The sequence below is a fragment of the Fusarium proliferatum genome, assembly GCF_900067095.1.
Source record: "Fusarium proliferatum ET1 genome assembly, contig: FPRO_scaffold010, whole genome shotgun sequence".
Lineage (NCBI taxonomy): Eukaryota > Fungi > Ascomycota > Sordariomycetes > Hypocreales > Nectriaceae > Fusarium > Fusarium proliferatum.
Genome location: NW_022194799.1, coordinates 1,909,757 through 1,925,422, shown reverse-complemented (window position 1 = coordinate 1,925,422; position 15,666 = coordinate 1,909,757). Strand labels below are relative to the sequence as shown.

The 15,666-nt window shown below is 47.8% G+C and overlaps 7 protein-coding genes across 7 annotated transcripts; 5 read left to right on the top strand and 2 right to left on the bottom strand.

Annotated features, from left to right (window-relative positions):
* Positions 1-234: 234 nt before the first annotated feature.
* Positions 235-2,108, top strand: FPRO_12113 (uncharacterized protein; the record flags this gene model as incomplete). The annotated part of the gene is made up of 4 exons (XM_031221660.1): positions 235-465; positions 525-937; positions 1,022-1,752; positions 1,810-2,108. 4 exons carry the CDS (start codon positions 235-237, stop codon positions 2,106-2,108), a joined length of 1,674 nt encoding a protein of 557 aa, XP_031087197.1.
* Positions 2,109-2,394: 286 nt separating this feature from the next.
* On the bottom strand, positions 2,395-3,723 carry FPRO_12112 (uncharacterized protein; the record flags this gene model as incomplete). Its single annotated transcript, XM_031221659.1, has 1 exon — positions 2,395-3,723. The coding sequence occupies one exon, from the start codon at positions 3,721-3,723 to the stop codon at positions 2,395-2,397; it is 1,329 nt and encodes a 442-aa protein (XP_031087196.1).
* A 523-nt stretch (positions 3,724-4,246) lies between these two features.
* Positions 4,247-6,355, bottom strand: FPRO_12111 (uncharacterized protein; the record flags this gene model as incomplete). The annotated part of the gene is made up of 1 exon (XM_031221657.1): positions 4,247-6,355. One exon carries the CDS (start codon positions 6,353-6,355, stop codon positions 4,247-4,249), a length of 2,109 nt encoding a protein of 702 aa, XP_031087195.1.
* Positions 6,356-7,521: 1,166 nt separating this feature from the next.
* On the top strand, positions 7,522-9,772 carry FPRO_12110 (uncharacterized protein; the record flags this gene model as incomplete). The annotated part of the gene is made up of 6 exons (XM_031221656.1): positions 7,522-8,349; positions 8,402-8,786; positions 8,840-8,992; positions 9,040-9,105; positions 9,158-9,355; positions 9,408-9,772. 6 exons carry the CDS (start codon positions 7,522-7,524, stop codon positions 9,770-9,772), a joined length of 1,995 nt encoding a protein of 664 aa, XP_031087194.1.
* Positions 9,773-10,915: 1,143 nt separating this feature from the next.
* On the top strand, positions 10,916-12,082 carry FPRO_12109 (putative pectate lyase 1; the record flags this gene model as incomplete). Its single annotated transcript, XM_031221655.1, has 4 exons — positions 10,916-11,380; positions 11,437-11,703; positions 11,752-11,890; positions 11,943-12,082. 4 exons carry the CDS (start codon positions 10,916-10,918, stop codon positions 12,080-12,082), a joined length of 1,011 nt encoding a protein of 336 aa, XP_031087193.1.
* A 294-nt stretch (positions 12,083-12,376) lies between these two features.
* Positions 12,377-13,834, top strand: FPRO_12108 (uncharacterized protein; the record flags this gene model as incomplete). The annotated part of the gene is made up of 1 exon (XM_031221654.1): positions 12,377-13,834. One exon carries the CDS (start codon positions 12,377-12,379, stop codon positions 13,832-13,834), a length of 1,458 nt encoding a protein of 485 aa, XP_031087192.1.
* Positions 13,835-14,394: 560 nt separating this feature from the next.
* FPRO_12107 (uncharacterized protein) lies at positions 14,395-15,345 on the top strand (the record flags this gene model as incomplete). The annotated part of the gene is made up of 2 exons (XM_031221653.1): positions 14,395-15,038; positions 15,093-15,345. The coding sequence occupies 2 exons, from the start codon at positions 14,395-14,397 to the stop codon at positions 15,343-15,345; spliced, it is 897 nt and encodes a 298-aa protein (XP_031087191.1).
* Between the last annotated feature and the right edge of the window lie 321 nt (positions 15,346-15,666).

The window sequence follows — 15,666 nt, the reverse complement described above, 5'->3', positions numbered from 1 at the left end:
GTAGGAAAATTACGGTAGGTGTGCTGTTCATTCACATTGCTATATATCAGGCATACAAAATATCTGTCAAAGTTCGGTTGCACGTTAGCCTTCTTGTTGAACCTATTCCCCCCTGTATCATACTCTTGGATATGCTTTGGAACCAACCAACAGAAACAAAACTCTCAATAGTTACTCCGTTCTGAATACATGGCCGAAAAGCAAACAAATATGATCACAAACAAACCGACAACCATGGACCTCGACGAAGAGAAGCAGGCTTCCGAGTCCAGACCACCGTCTATTGACACATCTTCAACTGCCAACGGTATAGAAACATCAGAGATGCGCGACGAAAATGGGAGCAGAGATGAAGAAAAATCATCTATCGAGGCAGAAAAACCTGTGGAATACCCAAAAGGATTAGAAATGTTCTTCATCATGCTTGCGCTCGTGCTTAGCATCACTCTCTGCTCTCTCGACCAGGTAAGCTCAACTACTCTTGACCATCCTTGTCCCCATCTTCAACGCTGATATCAGTCAAGACCATCGTCGCAACCGCCGTCCCCAAAATCACCGACCAGTTCGGCCGCCTGCAAGACATCTCGTGGTACGGCTCAGCATACTTCCTCACCCTCGGAGCATTCCAATCACTCTGGGGCAAAATCTACAAGTTCTTCCCACTGAAAACAAGCTTCTTGGCGTCTATCTTCATCTTCGAGCTCGGAAGCTTGATCAGCGCTGTAGCTCGTGACTCGATGACTGTGATTGTCGGGCGTGCTATCGCTGGCCTAGGCGCATCAGGTGTTGCCCCTGGAGTGTACACGATTCCTGCTTTTATTGCCGCCCCCGAGAAGAGGGCTACATACACGGGCTTCATCGGGTTGTCGTATGGTATTGCTGCTGTTGCCGGACCGCTCATTGGTGGGGGACTTACAGATGGGGCGAGCTGGAGATGGTAAGTAGATTCTCCAGATGATGTTGTTACAAACAACCACAGTCCTTTCATTCATACACAGGTGAACTAATTTACTTTCTTTAGGTGCTTCTATATCAATCTTCCCATCGGCGGTCTGGCTATTCTCGTCATCCTTCTCACCTTCAAGACTCCAGCGGGGGTCAAGGTTGTCGAAGCTACACTCAAGGAAAAGCTTTTGCAGATGGACTTCATAGGCACCGCGCTTGTGATGGGTGCGTCTTTGTCTTTGCTTCTGGCCCTTCAATATGGTGGTGTCACCCATGCTTGGAACTCTAGTGTTGTCGTCGGCTTGCTCGTCGGCTTTGTTCTCATGATTATCACACTGATAGCAGTAGAATTCTGGCTAGGGGAGCGTGCAATGCTGACGCCACGGCTAATCCGTCAAAGAACTGTGTGGGTTAACGCTGTATGGAGCTTCTTCTTCGCTGGATCATACTTCATCACTCTTTACTATCTGCCTATCTACTTCCAGAGCATCGATAACCAGAGTCCTATCGGTTCGGGCGTACGAAACATTCCTCTCATCGCGCTATTCAGCGTCGCAACATTTGCATCTGGTAAAGCCATCACAAAGACTGGCACTGCGGCTCCATATCTGGTGGTTAGCTCGATAATCGTCACCATTGCGTCCGGTCTGTTCTATACTCTCGATATTGGGACGTCGACTGGCAAATGGGTTGGATATCAGATCCTGGCGGGTTTCGGGTATGGCGTTGGTCTCCAGGTTCCTGTTGTCATTTCGCAGGCGTTCGCTGCACCCAGTGACATGGCTCCCGTGACTTCGATAATTATATGTGAGTTTCCTTTCGCTTTGTCATCCAACTGGCTGACATTTAATTTCACCATTATAGTTTCTCGGACCATTGGTGGTACATTCTTAATCACCGCTGCACAATCTGGCTTCATCAACCAAATCATTCACAAGTTGTCCAGCACTGCGCCCACCATTGATCCCGACTTGGTTACAGAAACTGGTGCGACTACTCTGCGACAGAATTTCTCCGGCGCTGAGCTGAATGGTATACTACATGCTTATGTTTGGGGAATCAAAGTTGCTTTTGCGATCACGATTGCGGCTTGTGGCATCACTGTCATTACGAGCTTGTGCACCAAGTGGACGAATATCCACCTCAAGAAACAGATCTCATAAATATTCCAAAATCATGTACGATACAGGGATCTTTACACTTTTCTTTGATGATTCAACGGGGTTCTTTCCTTGCCTGGCTACAGATCTAAGGGGTGATAGCGGGAATTAACGGTGTTAGGACTTGCTACACTATAAATGGACATTGATCGTTTTGAGTATCGCATCCAGTGGTTAATGAAACGTCCTAGACAGCAGGGATATAAAGCACGACAAACACTGATTATATGCCCAATATGCACATCCACTAATTGACACCAACATGCATTGCTCTGGCAAGCTTTCATATTTACTTGATCCGGGATAACCTCCGTTTTGGCTTGCCCCAGTCATGGTCAAATTCCTCAAATGAAATCGGAGATGACTTCCTGAACTCCCAATGGTCACCACCTTGCCGAAAGGCCTCTTCCCAGTAGTCTCGGGTTTCTTTCTGATCATCCAGAGAACGTCCGTAAAATACACGCAGCATTTTGGGGGCTAATCTCGTGATATTCTCAGTCCGATCCTTCCAGTCATTATCCAACCCCATCTCGGTAACAACTTCTAGTCTGTGGCCAGCCCAGGGGCCGCCCCAGATTGGCCAGAAGTCGGAACACATTGGTCCGGAAGGCGGGTCTAGAACCGTGTCTGAGAGATCTTGATCAGTGAAACCTTTGAAGGTTTCAAGTTGTTCCCAAGACCAAGCCTTACTTCTGTTCCTTTTGTAGTCAACTCTCCAACCGATGAGCCATAAAAGAAGAATATCAAGTGTGAGCCATCGGCGGCCTGGCAACGAAACGGTGGCCTCGTCATCAGAGGTGATTACGGCTTCCATTCTGATGTACTCTCGATCTGTCAGGTTGCGTAAAAGCCATTTTCTTCCAGGTGCAAGTCTGATACATGGCAAACAAGCCTTCATGATCAAGCGGAGGCTTTCGGGGATAGCAGCCCCTTCAAACTGCTTGAGGAAAGCCTCTTCGTACGTACAGTCGTAGGGGAATGGTACTTTCTCGTAGCTGTCCACAGATTTGTCGAACCAGATCGATGCACGAGCGGTCGATATCTTATATCGACGGCCAGTCCGCTTGGATTCTCTCTCCACATCATCAGCCGACGATTCTGGTAATATGTGCTGTAGCGCTTTCGGAAGAACTCGAAGCCGCCTGGTAGTGCAAATAATTGGAGTGTTGACCCAGGAATATTGGTTCTTCCACCGAGTGTAAATACCCTTTATGCACTCGATGGCATGAAACCAGAGCTTTTGCGAGCACAAGGCCAAAGCCATGAATTCTTCTGCTTCGAGGAGTCCAAATATTGCTTCCAGAAGCTCGACAGGAAGCATCTCGAGGCGCGTTTGACCCTGCAAAGGCTGCAACGTCGAGTGCGCCGATTGCAAAATTATCCCCTCATCCGACCCGATCTTGACACCTTCCATGGAGTTGCACAGTAACTTGAAAGCGTCGAAACTCAGATGATGTGTGCAGAAGTCTGGTGGGTCCATATAGCCGTCCAAATCCAGAACCGGCATTCTCATCCGCTGTTTCTTTTCAGGGGCGATGAGCATCCAGCAGTACTCACGGCTTGTGGCCCAGATGTTTCCAGCATCATAAGGCTCTTCTCCGTAAAGTCGGCGTCTCATTTTCAAGTTGGTGTAAGGGAGAGGAGAGAGGTTGGATTGCAAAAGTGCTGCTGCCTGCCGCTTATGTTGTTATATATTTGTGGGTACAAGCACAAACATATGGACACATGCTTACTACGCTAAATCCACCAATCGGATGCCATGTCCTCAAGGCAGTAATACAGCTGGGATAGATGAAGTGAAGCCTCAATGGAAGACAGAGTGGATAGTTATTCCCTTGACGTACATATACGTCCTTCATTCCTTTTCTTTGGTTATTCCAAGAAACCCTGCCATGAACCCTGGTACGTCTAAAATGTGAAGAAGTTTCACCATTGATCACGAAGCTATACTAGTCCATTGAGGTTAGGTAAATATTGTTCTGTTAAACAAGATTTGTGCCTGACGGACTGCGTTGTATGCAGCTACCACCCTCGAGTTCTGTGCATAGAATTAGGGACGAGGCAATCGTTTCTTGAAATTGTATGAGTTATATCTCTAATCTTGGAGCATAATGGTGTTAAGTCAAATCGCTCGATACCTACTAATCATGTCTTGCAGTGAGATCTGGTATTATATCGCCTGGACTCTGAAGCCACTTCAATAGCTTCCTCATCAACAGTTGCTTATCCATTGGCTTAGGGATATAATCATCCATCCCCTTCTCCAAGCAACGCTCCATGTCGCCTTTCAGCGCATAAGCGGTCATGGCAATTATAGGTAGACCTATGCTGCTACGACGTATCCGAAGTGTTGCCTCGTACCCATTCATAACTGGCATACTGATATCCATGAGTATCAGGTCAAAGGCGTTGGCCGTCGCTGACAGTGACGATACAGCCTGAGCGCCATCTGAGACAACGGTTATGTCTTTGAATCCGAAGCCATGCAGCATTCCAACTAGGACCTTTTGATTGATGATGTTGTCCTCGGCCGCAAGGATCCTCTTTGTCGGTGAGATCTTCAATAACTGTTCCAGTTCAGTGGCAAGATCCTCGCCTTGTTGAACCTGTGGTTGAGGTAATTCCCCGCCGACTCCCGGTAGAATGGTCATAGATTCGGCCTGGCGAAGGCTGTTGAGCTTCTTCACCTTGAACGAGAACCAAAAGATACTGCCCTGCCGTTCCGGGTTGGGCTCATAACCAATACTCCCTCCCAGCAGCTCAGCAAGTGATTTCGCAATTGATAGCCCAAGTCCTGTTCCTGGGCGCCGCTTTTGGTGCGGCGTATCAAGTTGCGTGAAGGGTTTGAACAGTTCTTTCGCGTCAGTTTCTGTGATGCCGTGCCCAGTATCCCAGACCTCTGTTCGTATCGTGTGAGTGGTCTCGTCTTCAGCAAGTACCGAGGCATGAACCGAGATATATCCCTTCTCGGTAAACTTTACAGCATTGCTGAGCAGATTCTCAAGGATTTGGCGGTATCTCAAAGCGTCCCCTTCCGCCCATTTTGGCAAGTATGGTGATGGTTCCAGCTTTAAAGATACTCCCGGTTGCATGGTAGTTTGTACTCTTCGCACAGCCGACGTGATCACACTCGAGATATCCAACCTCTCATTCATGATGGGAAAGGTTCCGGCCGCAATCTTGGAGTAGTCGAGAATATCGTTGATGATGCGCAACAGGACATGCCCACTCTCTTGGATCATATTGGCCGTCTCCCGTTGATCTTCGGTGAGAGGACTGTCCAGTAGTAAGGAGCAGGCAGATAGTACGCCATGCATAGGTGTTCGGATCTCGTGGCTCATATTTGCCAGGAAATCATTCTTGAGCTTGGTGCTTTCCTCATAAGCAGCGGTCAGTCGCAGTTCTGCCTCTTTTCGTTCAGTGAGATTCCTGGTGACTTTGCCGAAGCCAACATGAATGTCGTTCTTATAGATGGCTGTTATAACAACGTTGGCCCAGAACCGGCTGCCATCTTTACGGTAGCGCCAGCCTTCATCCTCAACCCGGCCTTCACGCAAGCAAATCTCGAGTTCTCTTTCGGGTTTTCGAGACTGGATATCTTCTTCGCCATAGAAGGTTGTAAAGTGCTTGCCAATGATTTCTTCCTTCTTGTAGCCCTTGTTTAGTTCTGCTCCAGCATTCCATGTCATGACGTTCCCGCGAGTATCGAGCAGGAAGATGGCATAATCTTTGACAGCCTGCACGAGGATGCGAAAAGCGTCGTCGATAGGCAGCCAGCTCTGTGTTATTTCGCCGTTGACTGTTGTAGTGTGAGGCTCGGCCTGTTCCCATTGGATGACCAGGCACAGCAGTTCATCGCCTTTGTGCACGGGCATGATACGTGCAGTCCAGGAAATGCCATTCGCGATATAGGCCGCATGACATAGACGGAGAGCGCGAGCTTCAAGTGCAGTTTCAATCGCGTAGACAAAGGGAATACGATCAAACCTTTCAGTCGGCGATCCGTGATAAAGGGCAGTGAAGAGGTCTTGGCCGACGAGTACCCCGCGGTCACGTCCCCATGCCTCGAGCAGACCGACTGAGGCTCGTTGAATACGATAGGATGGGGAGACAACAAGAGTGGGGACGGGCAAGAAATCGAGGATGTCGCTCACGTCCATGTTCGCGTCCATGTTCGTGTCCATGTTCGTGTCCATGTTCATGGTGGGGACGGTAGCTTCAAGCTCCTTGGCCGGATCGATGGGTCTCATTCGTACCTGATGCACGGACTGGTCGCTAATACGACGTCTCTTTGCTTCACAGGCTTGGAACCAGTATCAGTTTGAGGAGAAGAGCCCCATGCCATGGCAGTCAAGGGAGGGATTTTCAGCTTTTTGGCGCTAACCCATCAGATCATATTATGATGTCAGAATTCTGTCATTTTTGTCACCTTTTGAGTGTAATTGTGAATGAAAACACATTAACAATATCTGATTTATTACCTAGATTTGGCCTGCCTGAATGTTAATAGTTCTTTCATGAACTCACGAAGGATATTATTTGCTGGTTGATGGGTCACTTGCCGCGAAATCTCTTAAAAGCATATCTTTGCCCAGTAAATACCTGTGCCACTTGCTGGTCGTGTTATCTCGAAGAGATGTGTGGAATTTGTGAGACATCATTTCTCGTCCTGATTCATCGCCGCCTATGAATTATCAAACAACCAAACTGACCTAGAATATAATTGCATTCCGTCACCATATCAGACTGGCCTAACATGGGCTCATTGTGTGTGTTTGTGGTGTGAATTTGGCACGGTCAGTCCAGGGTAACCATGCACTGAAACATGGCTGAAGTGGCCTAAGCGTCGGCCCACGAGTCACTGCCAGCCTGCAAACATAAGCAGCAAAAAAAGTAGGGCAAATGAGATAAGCCGTTCAGTGAATATAATTTCTAGGATAGTGTCTAGAGTTTATCACCTCTAAGAGGAGAGCCTATTGATCGCCCAACCCCTCAATTGAGGCGCATGTCCAGAAACCTCCAGGCACTTATATGACCAGTCGCCGAAAGGTCGACGAGTATAAAAATAAAGTATCATTAACCAAAGCCGCGCCAAGCAGACAAGGTTACTGACTCCGCTCGGCCCAAGTTAAGATGAGATTCATGACCAACAAAGCGCGCAAACAAATGTGATAGGCTGATCCACCAAAAAGGCAAACAGCTGTGGGCTTGTTACACTTTACATGCAAAGGATTGCCTCCATCAAACCAAGCTCACAAGCAACCAAAAAAAGACTTCCGGTGACTCAATCGGTAACAAACCTTAGGCCTTCTTGACTATAAGAAAGGGTCTTGAGTCGACTTGAACTAATTCTTGGCTTGCACTTCAGCTTTCCCATCCTCACCACAACACCTGGAGCCATCAACATTCACTCAAAATGTCTCCCGACACCAAACTCTACAAGCATCGCTGCATCTATGACTCGTGTCCTGAGAGGTGGTCCAGGTTCCCGACCAACGAGGAAGAGCATAATGACATAGAACAGAGCGCCTTGAAGGACCCGATCGTCCATCGACACATCTTCGACGATCATAAATGGCAGACCGAATCTTTCACCATCCAGAGCCCTGCCATGCGGGCAGTCATCTCGACCGTCCTGGACAAATATCAAGACCTTGATCTTGATGTTGAGAAATGGACCTTCAAGCCTCCATTCATGCCTCTCGTCCACCGTTGGGATCGTCTCCTGTCTCTCTGTGAGTCAAAGGATGATGAGCATGAACCGCAGGCTGCTGCCCAACTCCTGAAATTTCTCACCCCGATCTTGGCCCCCAAGGTTGATGCGCTTGTCAAGACTCGCGAGACTGGGAACATCATGTTCGACGACCTGTGGCAGATTTTTGCTCCACATGAGTTTGTCATCACCAAGTTCTATGGTGTCGAAGCTGTATGCCGTGTCACCAAATACAAACTCGTGAAAGAACCTCGAATGCCATCATACTGGGAGATTTATATGGAGTATGTGGACTGGAACGGCAGTCGTTGTGGCTATGCCAACACCATGATTATCATCCCGGAATTCTCTGCCTTTCGGCGCGTTACTTTGCTACCTGCGTATCCCCTGTCCTTCCACAACTCACCTTCAAAGATCCGCGAGCAGATGGTAGAACGAGGCCGAAAGTTTGAAGCGTTGCGTGGCTACCACTTCCAAACTTGTTCTGGATCAAAGATTCTATTGCCTCCTAGGAAGTCAGAGGAGCGACCGGTAAGACTATCCACGGAGATAACGCAATGGCCTTGGCTGACGAGTAGCGCAGGTGTCTGGTCGAGTCATTGTTGACGCTCACGCCTACTATATGACCAATGACATAGTGAAACCCGATCTTGCACCCCTGGTTGACGACGACCAGATCGGCCAAAAGAAGAAGTCGGACGAAGCGAAGAAGTCGGACAAGAAGAAGGCCAAAGCTCATGAATGTGGTTGGGACTGTGGACCCGATTGTGAGGATGATTATGACGACAGCGACGACTCAGATACACCTAAGGAAACAAATACGCCTATGGAGGGTAATGCAGAAATGATGGTGAAAGCGCCAAATGATACTGCAGGGCGCTCTGAGGATCTCGAGCCCCTCACAGATGACATGTGCCTTGTTGCAACGCCCTGGCTGAAAGGATTTGACCTCAAGACTAAGGATTGGGGTAAGTTGAGATGTCTCTGGATTCCACGTAGAAGAGCTGACAGTCACCAATAGCCCAGTTTTATGTGGATGACCTAGCTCCTGTGGTGTGGAATGATGCTGCATTCAGCCATCTCGAGCTTCCAGGCACAGAGAAGCAGCTTGCTTGGGAGTTTGTGGAGAGCAAGACTCTCGCCAATAGCTTCGACGACTTTATCCAAGACAAAGGTGAGTAGTCCTCAGTAGCAAACTCGAGCAGTATCTGACATTTGTAGGTCGTGGCATCATCATTCTGATGTTTGGTCCACCTGGCGTAGGAAAGACCTATACCGCAGAAGCAGGTAAGTGAACTTGACCACTGGAGGGGTATTTACAGGCTGACTGGATATACAGTTGCTGAGAAGGCACGTGTGCCACTGTACTCGATGAGTGCTGGAGATCTGGGAACCGTACCAAAGGAGGTCGAGCTGGCGCTGGAGCGAGCACTAACTCTCTGTGGTCTCTGGAATGCTATGCTCCTCCTTGATGAGGCCGATGTATTCCTCGGTGCCCGCACCGACAGCGATCTAGCCAGGAATGAGCTTGTAGCTGGTAAGCACCAGGTCGTCCCACTCTTCCTTCACGCGCATGCTAACAAAAACAGTATTCCTCACCAAACTGGAGTATTACACGGGGGTCTGTTTCCTCACGACCAATCGAACAGCCAGTATCGACACTGCCTTCCAGTCCCGGGTGGATCTCTTCCTCCCGTACAAGGACTTGACTTTCGAAGCTCGGAAGAAGGTCTGGCAGAACTTTATCAATCGCGCTGGGGGCACTCAGGCTAAGATCCCAGACGAGGAGATGAACAAGCTGGCTGAGATGAAGCTGAATGGCCGTGAGATCAAGAACCTGATCAAGAGCGCGCATCTGCTTGGTCTCAAGAATGGTGGTGTCATTCAGGTAGACCGGCTGATGATGCTGGCTCAGAATCGGGTCGCTGCTCTTGGTGAGATGAAGAACAACTGAGAGGGCGATACATCGTGATACCCAATTGGGTGAAAAGTAGAGGGCACTCTCCTCGTCGCGATGCGGATGATGACAACAATGGGAGTGCTTGGATCGATGAAGCTCAGAGCACCAAGGATATCAATAGATAGATAGCCTTGATACACTGCAGATACCAAAATCTTGTAGTCAGAAGCCTCAAAGACACGAAGTTGTGATCTCTGGTCCTGTGAACCCCCAACGCCGAGGAGCGGTATTCATCATTCATCCAGGCTCACAAACCATTGCTGGGGTCTATTTCTCTTGGCGCTGACAAGTGTTACTCAAAAGTGATGGTATCTATTCATTAACATCGTGCCTAGGGTTCAAGACTTCCAGTTTTGCGTCTGTATACTAAACCGCTTTCATCTTCGTTAGTGAGATATGATTGATGGCTTTATTGCGGTCGAGGGCTGCTAGCCGAGGTGATCGGAGACTAGGACGCGTTGGTACCTCGAGTCTTGACATATGCAATGGAACCATCTCCCGCTTGACCGCGTACCCCCAACCCCCAACTCATTACCTTATATTAGACTAGTCAAAACTTTAGATGCGGAAATTTGAATGCTCATTTGTGTCCCTTTGGGCTTCGAGTCCACTGGGACGAGCACAAGCGATGGAACGATACTGATCAAGTGAACATTGCAACATCATGTATAGCATATCAAGTGAATTTATGAGACTCCTCTTCTCAACCTTAGAAGATTCCCTATGTAGGGACAATAAAGAATACGGAATCATCCCGCAACTTAAGCATACTGTTTCCGTTAAGGGTTTTCAATTCGTTAGCACTTCCACCTACTCCAATAAGGTCCGAGCCGATCATTGTTTATCTTTAACCGTAATTTGACGGAAAAACATATTCCACCACTCACAATCACCTCATGATCTGCGCCGTTCGATGAAGCATCCTTCTCGTCTGATCATTGGTGCTAATTGTCAAGGCCGACAGGGGTTCCCCGCAAACACCCCAGAATTAACCAGTACCTTAATCCTAACCGAGCTCGGGGTCCTCTGATGTAAAGAGAAAAAAGCGCAGATGATCTTGAATACATATACCGTGCCAAAGGCCATGTTTGTGCCATTGACATCTCTGTTCCTTCTCATTCTTGTTCAACTGCCAAGATGAAGCTGTCCTCGGTTCTCTGCGGTGTCTTTGCGACTCTTACTGTTGCGTTTCCCAAGGAATATCTCAGTCTCGCGACTTGGGGTGTTGAGGGCTATGCCAAGGACAACCCCATTGGCATCACCACTGGTGGCAAGGGCGGAAAGACTGTTACTGTCACCACCGCCGAGGAGCTTGTAGCTGCTGTCAAGGGTACCGAGCCCAAGATCGTGAAGCTCAAGGGCAAGGTTACTCTTCCTTCTCGCCTCAAGGTCGGATCCAACACTTCGCTTATTGGTGTTGGATTGACCGCTCACATCACCGGTGCCGGTGTCGATGTTTATCATGGGGACAATGTCATTCTGCAGAACTTGAAGATCACCCATATTTTGGATAATGATTGCATCACTATCCGAAACAGCACTCGCGTCTGGGTTGATCATAACGAGTTTGCTTCTGACATCAACCAAGGCCCTGATCACTACGTAAGTCTCGTGCAACCTCCCAAATTACAACATATTTGACTAACTTCCTTTACCAGGATGGACAAGTCGACATCATCCGCGCCTCGGACTGGATCACAGTTTCATGGAACTATTTCCACGACCACTGGAAGTCTTCCCTCGTTGGCAACGACGCTACCTTCCGCGATCTCGACTTCGGCCACCTCCACGTCACATATCATCACAACTACTGGCGCAACATGGGAACCCGCGGTCCTGCCGGTCGGTTTGGCCACCAGCATATTTACAACAATCTCTACGAGGACTTCCTGTACCAGGCTATCCACAGTCGATCTGATAACCAGGTATGTCCCACAAAGCTTGTTTGGGGGGATTTTGGCTGATTGAAAAAGGTTCTTGTTGAGGGCAATGTATTCCGGGGCAACACAAGCGAGGCTTTGAGCACCTACGGTCTTGTCATCCCCATGGACTCTCCCAACACTTGCACTTGCGGTGACGAGGAGCTTGATGGCTACGCCAACCTTGGAGCCAGTATGTACAATTCTTCTGCCATTCAAGGATATCACGACTGACTATCAAACAGAGAACGATTGGGGCAAGGCTGGAGTTAACATTACACAGAAGGGCAACTTTTACAAGGCTGATTACAAGTACAAGTTGACTCCGCTCAAGCTTGTCCCCACCGTGGCCAAGCTTGGAGCTGGTGTTGGTAGAATCTGGTAAAAAGGCAGCTTTAGACTCTTGTCATTTAGCGATTAATACGGTGCATGATGCTTCTTTGCAGTCTAACAAGATCCTTTCGGGCCGTCGATGGAGTCCTAATCTTATAATAATGGGACTCTCGTGCCATGTTGTTGGTTCTGTAAAGTTGCCTAGTCTTGGCATCCTAAATAGGTTACTGAACGAGTTCGAAAATATTTAGCCCCTCTCGCTTGAGTCGGTCATCTGTTTGTCTTAAATCAGCCTGAGACCGGCCTCGAAGCTTGGTGTAAAAACTGGTACCCCAACATCGCCAAAATGCGACTTGCAAGAATCAGAAGAAATCTTCGACCATCATCTCAGACATTTTTAACATGCTTTTTCTCATTCATCATTTACACGCCAATTCTGATATGGCTCGGATATTATCTAAATATCACCAGCTACTTCCAATTCCACAGGATACTTCCTGAGAAAGGTCAAAGCCGTCGCCCGCCGCCACCCGTGGCTTGTCTTTCTCATGTACATATATCAACAGCCAACGACACTTGCGACTCACTAGCTCTCAAGTACAGCGTCTCGTCTGCAGAGATCTTCTACAACAATCCCGACATCCTCCAATGCTACGATATGGTTGAAGACGTGCCAATTTGTCTACCGTTTCAATGCAATACTTACCAAGTTAAAGAGAACGACACCTGTACCTCTGTTTCTGAATACTTGGGTATCACCATAAAAGACTTCATTTCTCTCAATCCCTGGATTCGTGACGATTGCAATGATTTCCCGTCAGGGACAATATACCTCGGTAAATTCGTTTGCACTACGCCATCTGACGGCCATTACAACCGAACTGCCAGCGAGTCTGACTCGACAGACTCCAGCTATGCTGATGAGGTTATTCAACGACCTGAGAACGCCAGTCCGGCTGCGAATCAAGAATGCGGGCGTTGGTATACAGTTGAGAAAGGAGATGACTGTCTCTCGGTCCTTGACCAGCACGACATAAGTCTCTCTCTATTTACAGCTGCCAACCCATCAATATCGCCAAGGAACTGTACTACGAGTCTTATCCCAGGGCAAGCCTACTGTGTCGGCCCGACCAAAAAAGCTCTACCAGAATCATATCCCCCTCCTGCATATTGGCGCCTCGGATGCTATTTTAGTGGGAACCAAATTCAAGATTTTCATCGTCCCACCCTTGCTTTATCAGGTCCTAGGTTAAGACATATCAAGCCTTTATCTATTTCTTCTTGTCAGGCCTACTGTCTCTCACACTCCCTACCTGTTTTCGGTCTACAAAATCGCGACACCTGTGTATGCGACGATCGTTTGCGAATGGATAGCAGGCGTAACGAGATTTGGGATTGCGAGTCTCGCTGCGGCTATGGCGAAGATTGTGGTCCGGATCAACGTCCTATCGAAGTCTTTAGTTCTTACCAACCTCTGACTATTGAGTACGCCAATGTCGGATGTTTCGAGAGTAAGGAGGAATACGTGTTACTGGGCAAAGACTATTTGGAATGGGGAAACAGCACTCTGGAAGAGTGCGCAAACTTCTGTACTGTTGCTCTGGAGACTGACTACTTTGCTCTCCAGACCAAGTACTATAGTCCGTTAGAACACGATAACTTCTGCATTTGTGGCAATCAATTGAACCCAAGCATTAAGAAGCTGAGGATAGAGAAATCTGCTGATGAGAAGGGGGATGTCTGCAGGGGAAAGGGAGGAACACATATTTATACTACAAACTCTAAGTATATAGAATCTTCTTAAGTATGGCTCCTTTTGAAAGATAGGCTATGTTCGGACGGCGCCACTTGACCGTGAGATATAACAGCAATAATTATATTACTAGTATGCCGCCATACTCGATAAATCCAGCGCCGGTGAGTTTGGCTAATCAGTGTGGGTTTATGTTCCACCCATCATGCCGCAAGGATTATTGAGGCCTCCCATTAAACTCTATTCAAAGCGGCTAATTACATAGAAAACAGTACAAATGTAAAGCGAACATACTCGTGGTGACTTTTCACCCAATCGCCAAGCTGATTGTGATCTTTCAGCTCCTGCAGTCAATAGGACCTAGACTATTTTTGTCATTTTTGTATGCAGGAAAGGTGGGATTTTCTTGTTATCAACCTATTTCAGCTCTCCACATGCGAAAGAGGTACGCAATGAATGTTGATTTTAAGTGGCTGACGTGGATTAATAAGTTGCACTGCAGAATTGATAAACAATCTGATGCCGTGGCATACTTTCACGCAGACAGATTTGCTTCTGAAACTCATCTGTCTTTTTTAAGCACGCCTGTTCGAGCAGTAGTAAGTGCAATCATGATCACAAATTTCTTCAGGTTCCTTCTTGGAGTCATTAGCACTATTAGCATTTGCTTCATCATCAACAAATTTCTCAATCGAATCATACTCTACACATCATCCACCGCACAACCTTGGGACTGGAGCAAGGAAATCGTGCTCATCACAGGTGGTAGTGGCGGCATCGGCTCTGAAATGGTCAACAAATTCTCCCGCAGAAATATCACAGTTGTATCCTTTGACATACATCCACCAAAAAGCACTCTCTCAGCAAATGCACATTTTTACAAAGTTGATGTCACTTCGCCACATAGCATAGATGAAGCCATGGAACAAGTCCGTCGGGAAATCGGAGATCCAACGGTTCTCATCAATAATGCTGGCATCGCTTTAGGCAAAGACATTCTTGCTTGCACTGCAGATCAGATCAAGCAGATGGTTGAGGTCAATCTTCTGGCGCACTTTTGGCTTGTGCAAGAATTGCTCCCATCCATGATCAAGCAGAAGCACGGCCATGTCGTGACAATTGCTAGCGTGGCTAGCTTTATTACCATCGCAAGCAATATCGACTATAGCTGTACGAAAGCCGGGTTAGTAGCCTTCCATGAAGGCCTGACGCAAGATCTGAAGCATAGATATAACGCGAGAGACGTGCTTACAAGGTGAGTGTAATTTCTTTCTCCTAGACATCAAGTTATCTAATCTTTTTCTCGTAGCATTGTTTTTCCTTACTGGGTTCGCACGCCACTGATACAGAACCTCACTACACATTCGACTTTCCAGGATCCACTTCAGGAGCCGAATGAGGCAGCCGAAGCGATTGTAGATCATGTCTTGAAGGGCCGCCGTGGAGACCTCTTTTTGCCAGGATATGCAGGCCTTTTATCTGGGATTCGCGGGTTTCCTGCTTGGATGCAGGAGATGATTCGAGACAGCAAGGCCAGCGTTTTGCGGGAAACTAGTTTTTAAGACTCAATATGGGAGCTGACGGATAAGTTCTCGGTGCTTGATGGATTGGCTTCTGAGCTACGTTGCGGATTTAGGTACAGGCATCCGGCTTTGACGGCGCTAACTCGATGTAATAAATGAAGAATGGTTGAAAGGGCAAGATGTCATTAATTCTGACTTGTCGTTTAGATCGTCGGGCAAGACTGTTTCTACCGACCGTGATAGTGTTCCAGAAGGGTCCATATCCCGAGGATTTGTACGACTACTACAGGCAAAGCAATCTTTTGCTTTTGCTTGATTTTGGCGGCCTGTGCTTACAAATGGAGAGCTCGAATCAAGGTG